Here is a 21,395-nt window from a genome sequence, read left to right as displayed (position 1 = left end):
GATCCCAATAAAGTTACAGCCAAAAATTCACCTTGGCTTAGCAGAGGATGTTATCCGATCTTATGAAGAAATAAGAAGAGTAGAACAGACACTCACTCTGACTTACATTCCATGTGGGAAGCTCTAGGATGCACTCATGGTTTCGTTCTCCAAGCTCTAGTTGCTTTTTATCTACTGACACATCAACAGAGATCATCACTGTCTTTTTGAGCCCTGGATCAGTCCCTGCATAGGGCACAAGCCAGTCCTTCTGTCCGGTTGGGATGCTGTCTTGTCTAGATGTGTCTGAGCTTGATGCACTCTGAGGATGTAGCTCCAAAATACAACCAGATGTAAGTATAGGTACAGAAGATATCTGCCCAAAGTCAGAAATGCCTTGCACTCAATGGACAGCTGTGTGCATGTGCAGCCCAGAAGACCAAGGGGGTATCCTGGAAGATAAGAAGAGGGGTGGCCAGCAGGGACAGGGAGGTGATTGTCCCCCTCTGCTCTATTCTGCCCTTGTGAGGTCCCAGCAGGAGTACTGTGTCCAAGCCTGAGGCCCCCAGCACAGAAAGGATATGAAGCTGTTGTAGAGGGTCCAGAGGAGGCTAAAAAGATGACTGGTGGTCTGGAGCACCTCTCTTATGAAGATAAGCCAAAGGAAATCAACTTTTTCAGTCTGGAAAAGAGAAGACTGCAGGGAGAACTTTCAGTATTTAAAGTGCCTATCAATATTTAAAGGGAGTATATAAACATGAGAGAAATCAACTTTTTGCACAGGTAGATAGTGATAGGACAACTGGGAATGTTTTTAAACTACAGGAGAGGAGTTTTAGATTGGATGTTGGGGAAGCTTTTCACTCAGAGTAGTGAGGTATTGGAACAGGCTGCACAGAGAGGCTTTGGATGCCCTGCATATGGAGGTGTTTAAGACCACGTCTGATGGTGCCCTGGGCAATCTGATCTAGCAGCTGGGAACTCTGCATGGCAGAGAGTTTTGATCCTGATGATCTCTGAGGTCTCTTCTAGTCCAAGCCATTCTATGATTCTATGATGACAGAGGGCCCCTGCCACACATGAATGGCAGGGGCCACTCATGGTACCTTCTGAAAACCATTGGGCACGATGATAACCTGCAGCTGGAGATGCCCAACCACACTTCCATCTGCAGACCCTTCACCTATCTGAGCAGCCCAAGGCACTGGCCCACAGGGGTTGCACATGAGCCAGAGGGCAGCAGGGCCACGGCCCGTGCCAGGTGCCAACCATCCGCACTATGCCACATTCCTAGATCTGTGCATGGCCCATGCTTGCCACGTGGTGGATCTCTCCTCAATACAAAAAAGGCAGAGCCAAAGTACTAAGACAGCAGCAGAGAAAAAGAGGCAGAGCATGTCTCACCATCACATTTCAGAGAATTTCAGCTTGGTTCAAGCTGTCGAGGCTGTACTGCTACCTGGAGCACATAACCTTTTCCCAAACAAACAGTTTCAATTTAGGTTCAGACCCACATGCCTGGGACGTAAATCAGTAGCAGATGTACCTCCTACAGTGTCTACATGTAAGTTATGTCTCTGATATGCACTGTTGACAATAGAGTTGGTCAGTTCAGCAGAATATAACAAACATGTAACATCTAGGGGGTTGTCAGTCTGACCAAACATGGACATCATTTTACTGTATCTCCTCTTGGTGCTCTTAGGCAAAAAAGTACCTTACCTTCTTTAATTTTCATGCAATGCCTTGCTTTACTCAGCAGCAGCAGCGTGTCTTTTCCACTGCACAAGAACAAAATTATTTACATGCCCCCAAGCTGCCAGCCGCACTCACTTCTCCAGGCAAATATCTGCTTCAAGTAAACACAGTATTCACTAAATTATTGCTACTTGCTACTGTTTCTGCTATGGCAACATCCTAGGATGAAGTTCTCCGAGGAAACCTCCTTCATATAGCACACGGTCTGAGCTCCCAACTAAGGGAGGCACAGGCCCAGTCAAAAAAGGCAGCTTTTAGACATGAGTCTGCTGTCAGTTTGGTAGATGCAGAGGGTTTGGAACGTGCTCAGTGAACTGCTTCATTTGTTGAACTGCTCTATTGGAGCATCACTACCTGCTTAAGCCACAGTAATGTGCTTACAGTTCTTGAGAACCATTCTTTCATTACAACTTTCATATTAATTAGGTATAGCAATAGCTTCCTTATTTACATTCTGCACACCACAGTTAAATCAGCGAGCAGGTAATCTCTGAAACGATGATGCAGATAAGCACCCCAGGCATGGTGACTGCAGCACCACACTAGCAGGGCCAGGTGGGCGCAGCACATGCCGGCACAGCGAGGATGGCTGCACCCGCACGGCACCACAGCTCTGCACATGCTCCGTGTGCCAGCACAATCCCATTCACGCTCTGAGGCTTGTTTGTCTACAGGCAGCACTCTGCTGCTGAGGCTGGGCGAACTGCAGCATCTCCCGGTGATGCCTGCAGGCAAATTCACTTGCTGAAGGTGTTCTGTAAAAGCTAAGCTTCCAGGGATGTCATTTTAAGAGGGTCCACAGCAAACAGAAAATACTATTTCCATCAGGCTGGTGATAATGTCCTTGCCTTAACAACAACCTGCAGCCAAAAAGGAAGTTTAATTCTCTGACCAGAAGGTTGGCAACAGCTACCATTGTTTACTGTAATATATGGGATTCCTCCTTGAAAACCCCGGAGATGGTGTTTACCTGGCCCAGTTGTAAATATTGAGATAGACCAAAATGGATTTCAGTTCCTCATCTGTATTTGACCAGCACAAAGGTAAGTCACTGCTCCTGATTTCTAAACCTCTGGTGCTCCCTTGCCTCCCATGCAGATGGACTCAGACTCCCTGACAGAATGAATGGCAAGATTTTTTGGAAAAGATCAGGTCTCGTGGAGATTGATTTTGCTTACACAGGAGGTAATTTCTTCTGTCAATCTCAGAGATTTTTCAGCTTATTGCTATAGTTATCTATAAAAATAAAATACTTCAGCAGATAAGCTACAGCATTTGGTTGCTCTTACAGTCAACATCAATAAACAAATGCATATATTTATTGCTTATGTGGTATATTTGTGCTTTTGTGAACATGCATATTTATAAAGCCACTGAAACGTTAGCAAACAAAGTAATTTAAAATGGAGAAAAAGTATAAGAAAAGCTTATTTTCTTAAATCTGCTGGTTTGTGTACACTGAAAGGACTAGGACTACGGTGATGAGTGACTGACTTTGCTTCAGCAAATGTTAGCCGTGTAGGTAAGTACTGCCATAATTATGAATTTAAGATGTCCTTAAACACCACAAAGTGAAGATTTCCTACATGACAAGGTTGCTATGGAAATACTACTGCCTCTTTGCTGTCTCTTTTTAAGTTAAATGAATGAATGTCATGTATTTATTTGCCTAGACAAGCTTTTCCTTCGTGCTGTTTAATCCACTGTCAAGAATATAGCAGTAGTTCCTCTTACGTTCTCAAAGCAGAAAGCAGTCACTGCTTATCTCTGTTGCAATAAATTTCTCTTGAGATCAGCTTGCAAAATGATTTGTTTGCAGCAGCCACTGTTTCCAGCATACTCTCACAAAGTGCCCCAGCCAAAGTGGCCGTGCTGGCCCCACACCAAGGGACTGTGCACCACAGAAAAAGGGACAGGTTCTCCTGGGTCGTGTTCAAATGACATCCGAAACATTTCCTCCAAAAGTACAGAGGTGTGGGACTGACCGAGCTTCAGCAGCTCCAATAGGCATTCTGGAGCTCCCCTGCAGCGCTGCAGAGCTGTGCGCTGCTTAGAGCACGGGGAGCGCACGGGGACACTGTGTGCTCGAGGTGCTGCGGGGCTGGCTGGTGGACGGGGAGCTGGTGGATGTGGTGCCAGCAGGCAGGATGGAGTGTGAGCAGGGCTGGTGAAGGAGCAGACACGCCTGAGGAGCGGACGGCAAGTGCAGGAGACCTAAACCACCTTATCTGGATAAAACTGAAAGAGTGGGGAGGCAATAGCTGCCAGGACCTTTTTGACTCCTTCTTTCCTGCTATCCTATCGCTGGGACATTTTCCACTCTGATCCCATCTCTGTGCCTGTACAGCACAGCATTTCCCAACCCCAACTCCCGCTGCGCGTGCAGCATCTTCCCAGCAAACGGCGCCCTCCGGGCGAAAGCTCCGTCTGTGCCCCACAGCCACGGAACTGCCGGCTCACGGACCTGCCCCGCTGCCTCCTCCTGCCTGCTGCCTGGAACGCCGGGCGAGAAGGAGCAGCGCGCCGTTGAAGGGCATTGAACCCACCCACAAAGACAGCTCTGTTTAAAGCGTGCAGGGGCATGGTGGAACCAGCTAAATGGCACTGCGTGCCTTGACAGATTACCAATTTAATTTAAGGGAGAGCTTTTTGCAAGGAGAAGTAGCATGTTATTCATTGGAGCGATTTCTAAGAATGACAGAATGCAGAGCAGGTATTAAACACAGTGATCAACATCCATCAGTCTGATAAATCTTCCCCTACAATCCCATCTCAATCCCAGTCACCAGAAAATTCCTCCAACAGTAGGTGAAGAAAGAAAATCACAGTCTCTGCAACAGTCCCTTTGATATCACTCTTTTCTAGCTTATATTATTTATGAACAGCAATAGTAGTAGCAGTGTGAGACTTCCAGAAGCCAAGCCTTCCCTCTCCCCTCAATACTGCTCAGTGCCATTCAGGTGTGTGCTCTGTCTGGCTTGAGATGTTTAACAATTAAACAAAGGAATCAGACAATGGTCTGGGTTGCCGCATTCATAGCCAGCTACGCACAGGCGTTATTACTTTGTTGAACAATTATTAAATCTTTAATATTATAGAGCGAGTTATAGTTTCCAACATTTGCACTCCTCCACCCATGTGCCAAGCCCAGAAGGGGCCCACCTTTGCCAGGGTGGCTGTATTATTTGAGACATCAGAGAATGGGGATAAGAGGATGCTCAGTGCATGCAGACCTTTGTAATGGTAAATTGCAGCAAAGTAAGATTGCAGTGTCACACTTCAGTCACTGTCAGGGATTAGCTGTGTTTTGGTGAAAGCAAGCAGCATCTTCTTGCTGAAATCACAGAACTGTCTGCATCTGCTGATAAGCAGTGGGAAACCATATATGGCACTTGGCTAGGGGGTGTGGGGCAGCAATACAGTGTTTGCTTATTGAAAGAGGGCAGACATTTTTATGTATAAATGTTTCTTCTTCCTGGTGAACACAAACTTTTCTGTCATCCAGCTTTCAGCTCTAATAGCCCATGAATTTTACCAGGGTCTAAGTCTATCATTGTCAAGACTATGTACAGTCAGCTAACCCACACTGAAATTATTTGGACCTTACAAATCCAGTGCAGTAGAAAGCAGGCACTTACATAGACCTGACTGCTACTTCATAAAATAACAGTTCAGCCAACATCACAAATTGAGTAAAGCATAATTTCTTCACATGAAAGTCAGAGGAGTGTTAATTGCATAAAGAGTATACTTTCACTGCTGTGAATCCTGTGATCTTTATGTATGTTTCTTTATGTACCTCCTTTCAGACCAAAAGACTTGTATTGCACTTGGGACAAACGACACGCTTTCAAAATACTGCAGCTTATTTCAAGTAGGCTGGCTTTTAGCTGCGATTCTTTCTGCAAATTTTAGCTACAAAAGAAAGCTTCGCAGCACAGGCTCTAAGATGGACTTCCTGCCTTCCTGAAGATTGCTTTCACCAAGATGACTCTAGAGATCATCATTTCCCCTAGTCCTGTCCCCACGCACTACTGAAAACAGACCAGCTTCACCACTATGGCTCCCACACCTCAGGTATTTATAAACCTGGATCAAGTCCCCTCTCAGCCTTCTTTTCTCAAGGCTAAACAGACTCAGTTCCCTAAGTCTCTCCTCACAGGGAAGATGCTCCAAGCCCTTCGCCATCTTTGTGGCCCTCCGCTGGACTCTTTCCAAGAGATCCCTGTCTTTTTTGTACTGGGGAGCCCAGAACTGGACACAGTATTCCAGATGAGGCCTCACCAGGGCAGAGTAGAGGGGGAGGATCACCTCCCTCGACCTGCTGGCCACGCTCTTTTTAATGCACCCCAGTATGCCATTGGCCTTTCTGGCTACAAGGGCACACTGCTGGCTCATGGCCAACCTGTCGTCCACCAGGACGCCCAGGTCCCTCTCAGCAGAGCTCCTCTCCAGCAGGTCTTCCCCCAGCCTGTATTGGTGTATGCAATTATTTCTACCTAGGTGCAAGACTCTACACTTGCTTTTGTTAAACCTCATCCAGTTTCTTACTGCCCAGCTCTCCAGCCTGTCCAGGTCTCGCTGAATGGCAGCACAGCCTTCAGGTGTGTCAGCCAATTCTCCTAACTTTGTGTCATCAGCAAACTTGCTGAGGGTGGTCACTATCCCCTCATCAAGGTCGTTGATGAAGATGTTGAACAAGACCGGACCCAGTACAGACCCCTGGGGGACACCACTAGTCACAGGCCTCCAGACAGACACCGCACCAACAACAACAACCCTCTGCACTCTGCCAGTCAGCCAATTATTGATCCACTTCACCGTACACTCACCTATCCCATACTTCCTCAGCTTTGTTATAAGGATGTCATGGGGGACAGTATCAAAAGCCTTACTGAAATCAAGGTAGACTACATCTACCGCTCTCCCCCCATCCACCCAGCTAGTGACATCTTCATAAAAGGCCACCAGGTTGGTCGAGCACAACCTCCCCTTGATGAACCCATGCTGAGTACTCCTGATAACCTCCTTTACTCCCAGTTGTCTGGAGATGGCATCCAGCACAATCTGTTCCATCACCTTCCCTGGGACAGAGGTGAGGCTGGCTGGCCTATAATTACCCGAGTCATCCTTCTTGCCCTTTTTGAAGACTGGCCATCCTCCAGGATGTTTATATATATATATATACATGTTATTAATTTACTCTAACAAGATAAATTAGGACTTGTGTCATTGATTTTCATTGCATCATTGACTGCTGAGTGCCTAGGAAAGACTCAACGACAGGCAGAAACATCATTTCTCCATAAATTAACCAAGTGCAGGATGTGTTTCGTTTTCTGTGCCTCTGAAACTGATTTCAAGCTGTCAGGCTTTCCCCAGACCTCTCCCTTTGTCTGCCTCGCTGCCAGGTTAGGGATTTCCCTGCCTTCTCTGAAAACCTACCTCACAACAGCTATCTTCATGTTTGTGAGTAATATATTTGGATAGATGCTTAAATACATATTAACACATGGCCAACACTCATGTCTGAAAATAGAAACACTTATTATTATTATTATTTTTAATACCAGTTTACAATCTTGCAAAATACCAATGTCATTTTCATGCATATGTACATACATATATATTCTGTCATAGAACTGTGCCCTTCTGCCATTTCATTCCTCTCTCATGCAGGTTGCTGTATTTTATGTAAGTGTGGGGGACTGACAAAATGCCACATAGGCACAGATTCACTGAGGGCATTGGGGGACTGCTTGTGTCTTTGCATCCCTCCTCATTTTTAAAAGGATATGTCTCCTTTTGGCACAGCCTGTGCTATTTCAAGCAGCTCTCCTTTTTGTTTTATGTTTGTCCTGAAATCTCAGAAGCCAAGGAGTAAGATGGTTTTATAGCACTCTGTCTATGAGATATCATTCAGAATATGGGATTTGGGGCTTTTTAAATTAGCCATAGCTGTCCAGAAGTAGTAGAAAATGTGCAGAACTGTGCCCTTCCAACCCACTGATGACAGTCTCGTTGATGATTATTGATAGTTTCTATGAAAAATGCATTTGAAGGCAGTGAGCCCTTTCTTTAGCCAGCCCTTGACTGGTTCTGTGGCAGAACTGTGGATCTCATTGGAAACAGCACTCAGAGGGATGAGCTCAGGGCTGACTGAGGTCCAGGGACAGGCTGAGAAATGCCTCCCAGCCTGACAGTGCCAGCCTGTGAAATCAGAGTCCAACATCAGTATTTGGAAACAGAGGAAAATGTTTCAAACCAAAAGTGAAATGGAACATTTTTGTGTTTGAAATTCATAGCCAGTTACTATAATAACTAGAATATGTGACCAGGTTAGTGTAAAACAATGGGGATGGGGATGAATTCTAACAGAGTTTTATATTATTTCGTTTCCCTCTATCCATGCAAGTAAAGTTTCAGAGCAAAGAGAAATGTACTCTGCACTGTACAAGAAATACACCTTAGTCCTGAGTTCCAAGAGGAGTTAATTTCCTTTGCATAGGCATTATTAACAGAAGCCAGAGCTGCTGGAAGTGCACCGCCACACAGAGAGCATTCCCCAGACACCTCAGGGAGAGGGAGAAATCCTCCATCTTCTGAGCGGTGCAAGGACAGCACAGGAGCTGAGAACACCTGTATTTCAATACCAGACTCTCCCATGGAAGTGCAGTCAAGCACACGATGAGCCAGTTCAGTTCTTACTGCACCTTTTCTCCAGTTGTGTTACGTTCATGTTCTTTTGATTTCTTATGAGAAGTGAAAACTTTAAAGAAGTTTTGCTATGCCATTTCAACATTTGCATACAACAGTTTTAGGGAGAAGCAAATGATGAAAAGGTTTCAGATGACTAACAAAAGCCGCAATGCTCTCTGGATACAGTTTGTTCCATCTCAAGTTATACAGTCATTCCATTCCAGTGAAATGTGTTACTATTTTCACTGTTAATCATTTGTACTTGCTCTCGGCTTACTCAAGGGCACACTCCTCCCTGTAGGTGATGCTGCAGAAGAGACTGACTTGACTGTGGTTTACCAAGCAGCAGCTAATGGTGATGTGAACACACTGACTGCAGTCATTCGAGAAGATCCCTCCATCCTGGAGTGCTGCGACAGTGAGGGTAAATTAGGCTGAGTTTTTTCTCGGGGGAATCCCTGCCTTTTGGATTGCCATCAAATTTTCCATTTTAAGTCCTGATTTTTGTGCTCGGAAAATTATATTTAGTATCAGGACATGAGAAACTTGTGTTACTCTTTGGAACATCCCGTAGAAATGTATAATCCAGATACTCTTTTATCCTGTGTTTGCATGATTGGATATAAATGAGCTGTTTCTATATAATCAGAACATTAACAAGAAGCTATTTTATCTCCTTTTAGAAGACGCTGAGAAATTTGTGTCATTGCAGTTTTTATCAAAGCCAAATTTTACACATTCCACACATCCTTAGAGCAGAGGGTTCCAGTAATTTGCACGTTAATAGCATGTGCACAGACACACACCAAAAAATGAAATATTTTGCCTTGTGGCTCTTTGCCCATGGGCAAACCATAAAATGTGTGATGATCTGAATAACCAGTTTTATCTGAGACTGCACTCCTTTCCTTTTTGCTTGGTTTACTCTGCAGTGTTCCTACAGAGCACTCTCCTGGGGTTGATTTTAATATGCATTTCCCATGTGATTTAAAGCTATGGATCTATGGAAGCTTCTCTCAAGGAAGTCTTTGTTTATTCAAAAAAAAAAATTAAAAAAAAAAATTGCAATTTCCTTCAAAGGGTTGAGATGAACCTTGTATATTCTAATCCCTGACAATATGAAGGGCAATGAGTGGAGGAAGACTGATCAGGAAAGGGGAGCACTTCAGCTCTAGAATAATCTTGTTTCTGGTTTGTACATACAAATGCAACTAAGATCAGTCTTGCAAGACAAAACATATGTCTGTGTCCTGCAGATACAGCATAACCTTATCTTGAGTAGTGTATATTTGCTCAGCAGTCTCATTGAATTAAGAAAGGATAATTATTCTTCACTTTTGCCTGGTTGCATATTACGTTTTCTAACATCCAGGTTTACTCCCAGCTTAGTAATTTTAAATTGTTCTGTCAGATTCTGCAGGAAAGTCTTTGCTGTTATTCAGCAGTAAAAAGAATGGAAGGAAGGGAAAGCAATTAAGTAATATCATAATACTGAGCATCAAGAAAATCTGCATATTAAGTCTGAAGGTGGATTTCAGTCTTTTTCCTGCACAGAAGTGGTTTGCTGAATATAAAATAAGTTCTTACCAAGAGAAAATTATCCTAGGACAAATCCAGTCATTAAAATAATTTGTTTAAAAAAAAAAAAAAAAAACCATCACAAACACACACGACTTTGCATGAGACAGGATTAGATTTTCTGAACACAGGAACGCAGAATGCAGATGGGTCTGAGAAAATTAGCCAAGCATGACCTGGTGACTATTCACTTTAAAGAATATCAGCTTTCAGTGTCCAACGCCAATAGTGCATACAGGAATCCTGACAGGAGAAAATGAATATTCTCTCCAGATGCAGAGTTAATGAGGCAGTGTTTTTGCTATGCTCTTTTTTGTAATCAGTGGTGATCTTCCGAGTTACCACCTGCCTGCAGAAAGCTGAGTACAGCTGTTGGACACCCGTGAGAGAAAGGGCTTGTTAGTTTGCCAGTGCTAACCTCAGCAAATAATGAAATGTCTCTGTCTTATGGCTTTGACTAAACAAAAATCATAAAAGAACAGCCAACCCCTGCAACTCTGTGGTTCTGTGATGTGACTTTCTTCCCCAGGTTGCACACCCCTGATGCACGCTGTGTCAGGGCGCCAGGTCGACACAGTGAAGATTTTACTGAAGATGGGAGCCAATATTAACACACAAGATGCATGTGGACGTACCAGTTTATCTCTGGCAACTTATCTGGTACCAGGACTGGGGGGTGGAGGAGGAAATGGGTAGAGCAAATAAGATTCCTATTTGTATTATTGAAAGAAATGAAAAAAAAAAAGACAAAATATTTTAATGGGAAATATTGGTGATGTGTGGACAATTGTACTGGATGATCTTAGAGGTATTTTCCAACATTGGTGATTCTATTGGTGATTTGGTTCTAAATAGCAGTGAAAATGTAAACTTTACTATAATGCAAAGCTGGGAGCACTGCGGGATTCTCATAAAAGGATCAGAACTCCTTTCAGAGTGTCCTTCATCTTTTGGGTTGCAGAATCAGGGTGTGGTGTGGGAACCTCACTACGTCCAGGGTCCTCTGCATGGTTTCAGAAAAAACAGTGGTTTCCTGTGCAGTGGAAAAGGGCTCAAAGTTCCCTCCTGTTTTTAATAGGCTGATTAACTTCTCCCCTCTCCCTCCAAGTATCAGATTTTTACAGTTCAGCAGGGAACACACTTCAGTCTCAAGTCTGGGTGGTCAGCTGGCATGTTTACCTGCACACCTGGGCGCTGCTTTTCTCTTCACTAAAGAGCTGGACCTGCAATGGCCAGAATCAAGGTGCTGCAGGTGTCAGTGCAAATCTTAAGTGATCCAATGCCCCCAGTTAGCACACTTGCAAGCAACTGTAGAGGGAGACATCCCAGGAAGAAGTTGGGGAGAAGAGCTGTCGTGCTCTGGTGCTCTCCACCTGAAGCACACAATTATTGTCCTCTTCTTCTTGGTCTTCTGCTCCACTCTGGAAGGAATTCAGGATCCGTGGAGAGGGTCGAAACCAGGTTAGTTGGTCAGAGGGGCCAATCATAGGCTGGATAAATGCTAGTACTTTTGAGCAGATGATATAGTGGCATCTTAATTAAATCACATCCCCTTCATCTAGTTTCTTCCTGCAAATTCAGTATGAAAACAATGCTTCTCCACAGCTATTAGACATTCAGCCAGAAAATATGTGTAGAAAGTAGCAAAACAGACCATTTCATTCAGTGCACGGAGCATGTCCCACTTACTTCAGCACAAACATTTCCTCTGCCAAATACTTAAAAAAAAAAAAAAAAAAAAATCCTGTAATTAGTATCATGCTCCTTTTTTACTCCCTCTTTTCCCACAGGGGAAAAATATTCTTTGGGAAGAAAAAGAAATGACTGGAAAGGATTTAAGCCACCCAGGCTTCAAAGTTTCCATTTCTGTTTCTGTGATGGATGTAATCAGAGGTCTTGAGAGCATTTGGCTGTGATGTCTGTCCAGAGAACTGAATTCAACAGAGCTCTGTGTTCACAATCCCATGCAGAATTTGGTAGTGTCAGACTTCCACCAGGAACCACAACAGAGATGTTCTGATTCCATCATTCTTTTTCTCTATAAATGCTGGTAATGCTGATCCTACATAGTTCATACAGGAGGGAATGGTCTTTATTGATTGCTTGCAGAGGTTTGAAGAAAATACTTAAACACACACTCATTTTCCCTGGGACTGAACGTATGCTGAAAGATCTATGCAATCACAACCAGACTGTTTATTTGTTGTTTAGCTGGGGTGATCAATACAAGGTTTTAGTCCAAGAACTGATTTATCCCATCTGTTTTGGTGCTGTTTTCAGTCAAACACTGTCCCTTATTCAAACTTCTGCAATAATGCTTATAAGACTACACTCTAAGGCTTTTTAGTATTGACTTGGCATACCAGCTAAAATATCATAAAGGAAATCTGATTAAAAGTGTTCATGCTCTTGGTTTAACCTGCAATACTTAAATTCACTCACAGGAATATGTGTAGCATTTGTCAGGGTTACAGAAACTAGCAGGTTTTTAATGACTGCTTACACATTCAGTGTTTGCCACAGATGCAGAAAAAAAAAAAAATAAGAATTTGGTGTAAATAGAACTTCATTTTAATGGATGAATTAGTTTGAGACACACTCCAGAGGGAAACCATTCCCAGTGCTGAGACCCATGTTGTGGAAACCAAAGACCATTTCCTCAGCTGGCTGAAACAGCTAGTGACATGCCAAGGCCAGAACCACCAAGCAAAGATCTGGCCTGATGTAATTTACTTTCCTCTTTGACATACTGTAATTTCTTTTTTAGGGCTGGTTGGATGGCTGTGTCAGCCTGCTCAGAAATGGTGCTAAGCAAAATATACCTGATAAAAACGGGAGGCTGCCACTACATGCTGCTACTGCAGAGCCCGATGTGAGGTATGTCTGAGGATCCCGCAGCTTTTAATGATTGAATCTCAACAGGTAGTCCTCAATTCAGCTACACAGGCCAAAGGAGAGATCAAGACACAAGGTTAGCCTTGACAGTCGCACTTGTGACTTGCTCTTCTGTTTAACGGTTATCATAAAGAGGAGAGGGTAGAAAGAAGGAAAAACACTGCACACTTCCATAACAGATATGACCAAGCAAGGTGAGGAGACAAATACAAAGTCACAAAAGCAAGAAAAAGATATATGTATATAATAGAAGCTGAAACTCTAGATTTCCCTCAGCCCTTCTCCACCTCCCAGGATAAATTTTACAAGAAGCTTCAATTCTGGATATCTTCTCCAAGCAGTACAGCATATGTGTGAAAAGTTTTCACCATGACAGTCTCTCTGACAGCCCCTACAGTAGAGGGGAAGCTGAGGTTTGGTGGTCTGTCTTGATTTTAAACTGGAAGAAAGCATATTTAGAGTAGATATTAGGAAGAAATTCTTTATTGTGAGGGTTGTGAATGCCCCCTCCCCGGACACAGTCAAGGCTAGTCTGGATGGGGCTTTGAGCAGCCTGATCTAGTGGAAAGTGTCCCTGCCTATAGCAGGGGATTGGATCTAGATGATCTTATAGGTCCCTTACAACCAAATCCATTCTATGATTCTATGATTTTTAACTACTATTACTGATGATGGTGTAAAAACTAAAGGATGCATAGATCAGAAGTTGTAAGAAAGAATCTCTGTCTCATTCTTATCTGTGATGACGGGAAGTGCTTTTTGAGTCTTGATTTGTACATTTGAATAAATTCATTCAAAAATCTTTCCTAAGTAAGCCATGCCTGGGGAGAATGGAGGCAGGTAAAACATTCAGCAGATATAAAATATTCACGTGACTTAATCATAGAGGCTATGGTTTTATTGTTGTAACTATATCAGACCAGAGCTCTCTGCACTTCTGCTGATATTACTTCACAATCCTTTTGACAGCTTTATTCACTTTCCACATTCATCACTTCTTTTTGTGCATTACTTTGAGGAAATAGTTTGAAGCTTCTGCAATAGTATGAGTGCATTATCATATCTCCACTGAAAGAAAACAGCATTTCTACAATTCTGCCATGCTGCTAATCGAAAGGGTGCAACTGTAGTTTAGCAGCAGCACACAGAACTCCCTCAACATTTTTCATATTCTTCATGGACACAGAAAGACCTTTTCTCTAAATAGGAATTTGTCATCAGTTCAGTTCTTTTGCTTATGCCCCACAGATGAGCCTGGAGAACTGGGGGAGAAGCTTTTCCATCATGGCCATTGCCATTCTCCTGAATGCTGTGTCCTTACCAAGAGGGTATTTGTAGTGTTGTGTTAGGAAATGCTTTTTCAGCTAAATTTTAAAATCTGGCAATGCTCTGCTAATCCCTGTGTGTTTCCAGTTCATGAACCACACAGAATGCCAGAGACTGTGATCAGCTCATTCAGACTAGATGGCTAGTTTGGACTAGATGATCTTGTAGGTACTTTCCAACCTTGTTATTTTATGATTCTACATCTTAATGTGATAATGGATTCACTTGCATTAGTGCATGTTTCACAAGGTCTAAGAGAAAAGGTGGAAATTGAATCCATGAACTTTCTGATCTCTAGCTTTAAGAACAGATAACAGAGAAATCTCAGTTAGGATGGCTGAATATCTACACATCGACTGCTAATGCTGCTGTTGCTATGGAGAATATAAGGGAGCCAAGATTTGTTGATAGATCCTTTACACTCAAAAAGTGATACGTCCTTCTCCACACTGGTTTCCCTGAAGATTTCTGGCATTAAGCTACAGAACTGTGTAGCTTATAGATCATAAAACTATGATAAAGGGGTTTTAAAAGCATATTATGGTAATCTCACGTTATCTCTTCAAAGTAGCCCTTATTTACTTCAACTTGTTTTCAAATATCAAATGTATTAGATTCTGCTTGGAGTTTATTGAGCCAATTGACCATAAAATGTCTGTTTTACCACTTTGTTTTTTTCAAACTAATCACAACAATTATAAAAATTCCTCCTCTTCTGTTACTGTACTTTGACTCCACAATATCATTCATTCATTGTGTGATTAAGAAAAGCAGGAGTAACACTCATTTACTACAAGTGAATGCATTCATATGGAAAAGGCCTTGATGTCCAGATAAAGTGCTGGGATCTACACAGCCTTCACCATTTAGAGATATGCCAGCTAGAAAAAAAATAAATTTGGACTTCCTGCAGCTGAAAATATCATTGACAAACAGTTAAGATTTTTCCCCAGCAGAAGAGACAAATCATCCCTAAGCAGCAGTAAATTATTTCGAATAATGTCTAGTTGTTTATTTCTGAGAAAAGAGAAAATAATTTCTCATGCAACACTATCAACTTGGTCTGATGAACACGGTTCAACCTGAAAAATGTACCGGAAGATGTTGAATTTTGCCCTGCTGAAATTAACAAAAGATTTTTGTTTAGGTCTGAGAATCAATGCACAATTGCACACATTCATCTGTTCATTTATCAGAATTCCCACCTCATGGTGGTACTTAATTTTCTTCTAATCTTCCTGCAAAACAAAACAAAACAAAAAACTAAAAACTAATAATAAAAAGTCCTTTAAAGTCTGTTTTGAAGGTTTATTATAAATTTGCACCTTCAGATGAGCCACAGTTTTTCATTATGACCTTATTTAGAGATTCACTATAAAAGTACCTTTCCTTTTGCTAGAACCATAAGAACAGTACAACTACCACAGCATCCACGTGATTTGGCTTTGTTACAGGCTATGCCATTCCATGGTCTTCTCATCTACTCAACCTAAGCAATTTTTATGAAACATAACCACCTTCTCTAAAGCTATAGTGATTTCAGAACATCTTCATAGGAAGCCATAAGGAAAACCAAAGCCTTTACGGTGGTAAAAATATCATTGCACTTGAGTAATATTTCGGTGACTATTTTATTGTAACTGTTCCCTCCACCAGAGGGGAGTGTTTGTAGTCTGATCTTCCATAACAAAAGCAAATCAGTGCACTGCTCTATTTTACATCATGACAATGGCTCTATCCCAGCAAAAATATTGTTAAGCCTTGGCAAATGCAATTGGTTTGTGCATGTGCAATTGTAACAGTATGTATGTATGTATTCAAACACACATGCAAGCATATACACAATATAGCATTACTCTTGAGTAGTTATGGAGAGTTACGGAGAGTTACGAGTACTACAGATCCTTTTTGTAAACATTAACATTTCTGTTTGTTTAAAAATCTATTAAATAGAATGAGGATGAATTTCTATCAAAAAATTACACACATTTAGTGTTACATACGCTATTTCACCCTGACAATCAACATAAGAATATTTCCTAGGGGATCTGCTTTTGATCCCCAGCACAAAACTTCTGTTGTTACAGTAAGCTATATAAAGTCTTAACTGCTTTTCTAGACCAGACCTAGGACTCTGACCTGTGCCTGTCACTAAGACTGTTTTGTCTTGAAATTGAACATCTTCTTTCCCAAACGATGTCAAAATCTCAGGTTTAGTCAGTAGTATTGTGCACTTATTATGTATTATTATGTCATTGCTTCCACAGGCTTCTGAACGTGCTTCTGCAGCAGTCAAATCTTAGTGAAATTAATCATCAGGACAATGAGGTGAGTGACCTTGTGCCCCAGGCCCTGGGATCGTGCAGTTCATGCTGTTCAGAAAGAGTCCACTGAACTTTATGATGAGAGTATGCATAAGCCAAATATTTCTATAATGCATTTGCTGAACTCTGCAGAGCCCTATCTCATTTTTCCCACCACGCATGAAGCATCTTTAGACTAATAAAATTTCTCCATGCACTGCCAGTTATTTTAACCAGTCTTTTCTCTCACTTGCCAAGACATAAACTGCTTTTAATTCTCCTTAAGTTAGACAGTGGGCTCAATTTCCATCTTTTCCAAATGTCCCATCACCAAGAACTAACTTTTCTCAAGAAAAATATCAGAATCCTGGTATAGCACAGGAGAATTACAGAAAGACAAAAATTTGTCTGATCTTCAAATAACTGCACCCTGCATGAGTGCATACAGTATGCACAGGAGAGTGTCAACTCCCCGGGTGTATTGTCTAGATAAAGAGGCCAAGGCACAAGAGAGAGCCTGCATGTCTTTCCATGTTTTTCTCTTCACACCAACAAATACTCAAAGACGCTTCTCATTTTCATAGTGCCAGACCCACCACTGGGCTGCTGATTTTCCCTCTTCACATGAGCCTTCCACGTCCACAGGATGGTTTGCAGACCCTGCTTACAACAGCCCAAACCAGACATCTGGTTTGTCTTGGCATAGAGTTAAATTGCTAATGAATTGCATGGAATCATGGATGACTATTTCAATCCATAGTGATTGCTGCAGTGCATCACTGAATGCAATTTACAGTTTTTAGTCCAGCTCGCAGTCACCTGGCACAGGAAAGGCATCTGTTCAACTGTCAGTATTAAGCCCTGAATATTCATGGTTTCTGAAAAGTGTGGATCCTCGCAGATAATTTCAGATAACAGAGCTGTTCTCTTGACACAAGTAAAGTACTCCAGATTTCCCATCTGCTACTTTAGAAAATCACACTGATCAATGCATGAACATGGATCGGTAAAAAATACATCTGAAAGTTTCATTTGGTTTCCACAACCACAGCTTTCTGTAGATTTACTTATGAAAGACCACAGTGGGAAGAAACATTCCCTGAAAAAGCCCAGAATCTGAGCAAAACTGGTATCACACTGTACTTCCCAGAGGCAAACATAGCTGCCGACTGCTTCAGGTCCCCATTTGCTGGATTCCATTTGTTTGTGATTGTGAAACTGTTGATCAATCATCCACATCCATTTCTTTCTCTTTTTTTTTCTCCTTTTATGTATCTCATTGATCTATATTTTTTTATAAATGCACAATTTGGGAACTTTATTATTTTAATATTACATATTTCTAGATCTTCACAGCCCCGTGGCTTTGAACATTTTGTTACCACCTCTATGCTCCCTCTCAAAAACACAGATGACACTGAAGGGTGCACAAAGCAGATGGTATGAGCTGGCTGGCCCTTGCCCGCTGCAGCAGGCCCACACATGGGTGTGCCACTACCACCAGCTCAGTCCTCTGTGCCCTCATGGGCACTCTGAAAGGACACGTGGATCACACAAATTACTAGAAAACAAGAGAACAAAACAGGAAGCAGCACTGTGCTCTTTCTCAATCCTTGGTATACCCACACCTTTAATGCTTGCTGCAACTGTCACCTGAAAAAGGATGTACAACAAAAGGAACAGAAAAGGACTGCAAAGATTATTATAGAATGGCTTCCTTTCATGGGTAGGTCAATAACTAGAACAAACAAACAATGAAAGGACATTCAGCTATGTCAGAGGGACAATGTAAGTCCACAGCATCATAAATGTTATAAAGAAGCAAAGTGCAAGATTATTCACTGTATTTTATATCTAAAATGATGGGACATCCAAAGAAATCATCTAAGAGCAGTTTTACAGGAAATGAAAGAAAATGCTTAGGTTATCCTGTGGAGCTCTGGGTTTTAGGAAGTCTTTAGTGCAATTACCAGATATTATATTGCTGTGCATCACTAAGCCTTATTTCTTAATGCTTCTCTCCAAGTATTTCCTACTGACCCTGAAGTAGGGAAAGCTTTGATCTCTACCCACAATACTTATACTCTCATGTTATACTTGGCCCAGCTGATAGCAACAGTAAGAACAGAAATCTGATTTATCAAGAATCTTGCCTTTTGCCCAGACTGACATACTGAGAGTAGATGACAAAAACCTGGCCTGATACACTGCAGCTTCCCCTCTTTTGATGAGTGTTCTGACTGTCGAGAGCTGGGTGCAAGGATCCATTCCCAGCTGGAGATTACTTCACTGAATTCTCACTTAACAGCACCCACAGGGTTTGTGAGCCTGTCAGTGATACTAGGTCCCCAGTACCAAAACACATATCTACTGACGTCAATGGTAGAACTCTCATTAATTTCAGTGAGACAGAATCAAATCCTCGTTTCTGGTTTTACTAAATAAAAACCCCCATGATTAAGACTTACAAAATCTAACTAAAAACAAAACTGCTCTTGTTCAATTGTTTTATTTTGTCATCACCCACATTTAACCCATCTGGGGACTTGAAAACAATGATGATATATCTGATAGTTCAGAGAAATTAAAGTTAAGGGGTTCAAGCTTTCATTTAGAAAATCACTGCTAACCACTTCTTGTACTAATGCACTGATAAGCTGTCTTCATGAATGCTTTATAGCTTGTGTTCAATCCAAACTGTTAATAAGATTTATGAGGTTCTACTGGAGTTTCAATTTCTTTTCCACTTTACATTTCTGTGTGGTTTTTTTTTTACCATTTTGGATCTCAAGCAAGAACCTTGACATACATCTGCAATTGTAAAAGATGATAGTAAATACATCTGCTCTAAGTAAAACGTTGCCACATCTGAACAATACTACAATTTTTTTAAGAAACATGTTGAATTAGAAACATCTCAGTATTGTGGACTTAGAGTAAGCTATACATGTATACAGCAATGTTGAAGGTTAAATTAACATATCATGAATCCTCTGAATAGAGACTGACAGAACACTGCTAAGACGGAATGAAAATGCAGGTCTGCTTTCTCCCCAAATGAGAAGGAATGGCCTCAAGTTGCAACAGGGGAGGTTCAGGTTGGATTTTAGGAAGAATTTATTCTCTGATAGAGTGGTAATGCATTGGAGCAGACTGCCCAGGGAAGAGGTGGAATCACCATCCTCGGAAGTGTTCAAGAAACACGTAGATGTGGCACCAAGGGATGGGATTATTGGTGTGGTGATAGTGGGCTGGCAGTTGGAATGATATTAGAGGTCTTTCCAACCTCGGTGATTCTGTGATTCTATGATTCTCTGAATCTAAACTGTAAACATTAGGTGTTTACATTGTGAGCCTTTTTGTTGACATCACTGGGGCAGTTCTTTAGCTTGCTGATTAGAGTCAGCTTATAACACTTATTTTGAATTAATGGTAAGGTCTGAGTTAAACACCACACGGTATTATGACAAAGCACATGTCTGAAACAGGCCTTTCTCATAGGACCCAAGCTTAGCAGTGAGGGACCACCTCCCTGGCCATCATTGTTGTGACCACATAGCATTTAAGACAGTTACAATCAGGTATGAAAGAAGCCTTCATATTTGTACTGATGTCCGCAACAACACTAAAAAGATGATTACTAGGTTCCCCATGCACTAGTTAGGAAGCTGTAACTAATCATTTCAATTCAAGGCAAAGAGGAAAGAGTCATCCCAAATGGTTTCAGAGCAGCCTAACTTTTCTACAGCTACAGGAGACACAAAGGGCATTACTGCATGTGACCTTTATTTGCTCTCTGGGTTTGTGGCTTTCAGGGAATGACTTCACTCCACTGGGCTGCTTTCCACAACAGGCCGCAGCATGCACAGACCCTGCTGCACAAGGGAGCAGACCTGACTCTAGTGGATAAAGACTTCAAAACCGCTCTGCACTGGGCCGTACAGGTAAGCTACAACCACAGTTTCACTGGGCTGTTGCTTCAACTGAATCAGTCACCACACTGAACTAAACAGAGGGAAATGGGTGCTAAGGTTGCTCATGAACACCCTCAGCATTTTGCTGGTGCGCACAGGACAAGGATCTAATGCCTGCTCTGGAGAGCATGCCATACTTCATGTAAGCTCAGCACTCTTGCCCTGGAATAACTGTTTATCCCACCAGGACTATCCATGTGCTTCATGCTGAACTCATGCTGACATTTTTTCACTGAATCAAAGTTGGGGAATTCAGCAACTTAAAGTCTCACAAACAACCTGTGGGAAGAAAGCAGAGAGCTGTAATTGTGGAATAATTGGCTGAATGTTTGGGCCGCAGCATTGTGGCAATTAAGAAAGTAAAAGAGCCAAACATAATTAATTCCCTTTGACCTGTGTGTGCCTATTTCCTATGGAGGGAAAAAAAATTGCTAAAAATTGCCTGGGAGGTCATTAGGGAAAAACAAACAAACAAACAAAAAACAGGTAAATGAATGCACACAATATTAAGCACTGTTATGCAAATGGTAATATGTGATGTAGTAAGTGATATAAAGTACAATGGTGTTTTAAGAAGTTGTGCATAAACCTTGCTGCTGCAAAAAATTATCCTGGATGAAAAGGGGAGAGCAGCCACATTAATGTGTTCTTACTTGCTCACTTGCCTTAGCAAGTATCAGTATTCAAAACACCTGCACAACAGATAAGCAAAAACAGAACTTAAACGAAAATTCAGTAACATTTTCCTACAGTGACTAAGTATTTGCATCCTCACCTGATCCAAGGCCACTCACCTTAAAATATATGATACCAAAAAAAAAAACTGAAGAGCGCCAAACTGCCATACGCTGTAAATGAGTGAGGACACCTAGAACAAATAATC

General features: G+C 41.9%; 1 protein-coding gene across 4 annotated transcripts in view; it reads left to right on the top strand.

Moving 5' to 3' along the window:
• The first annotated feature begins 2,375 nt into the window (after positions 1-2,375).
• ANKRD55 (ankyrin repeat domain 55) overlaps positions 2,376-21,395 on the top strand; it is a 49,391-nt gene continuing 30,371 nt past the window's right edge. For 2 of the 4 annotated variants that reach the window (XM_072359563.1, XM_072359564.1), the window contains exons 1-6: positions 2,376-2,780; positions 8,738-8,860; positions 10,544-10,674; positions 12,782-12,891; positions 16,503-16,563; positions 20,354-20,482. In XM_072359563.1, the coding sequence (XP_072215664.1) occupies positions 2,741-2,780; positions 8,738-8,860; positions 10,544-10,674; positions 12,782-12,891; positions 16,503-16,563; positions 20,354-20,482 (594 nt within the window). In that variant the 5' untranslated portion in view covers positions 2,376-2,740. Of the gene's footprint in view, positions 2,781-5,704; positions 5,815-8,737; positions 8,861-10,543; positions 10,675-12,781; positions 12,892-16,502; positions 16,564-20,353; positions 20,483-21,395 lie in introns of those variants that run through there. The other 2 variants (XM_072359565.1, XM_072359566.1) reach the window with 2 other exon arrangements.

The sequence above is a fragment of the Excalfactoria chinensis genome, chromosome Z (assembly GCF_039878825.1).
Source record: "Excalfactoria chinensis isolate bCotChi1 chromosome Z, bCotChi1.hap2, whole genome shotgun sequence".
Taxonomy (NCBI): domain Eukaryota; kingdom Metazoa; phylum Chordata; class Aves; order Galliformes; family Phasianidae; genus Excalfactoria; species Excalfactoria chinensis.
The sequence above is the reverse complement of the archived record's forward strand: the minus strand, read 5'-3'. Positions and strand labels throughout refer to the sequence as shown.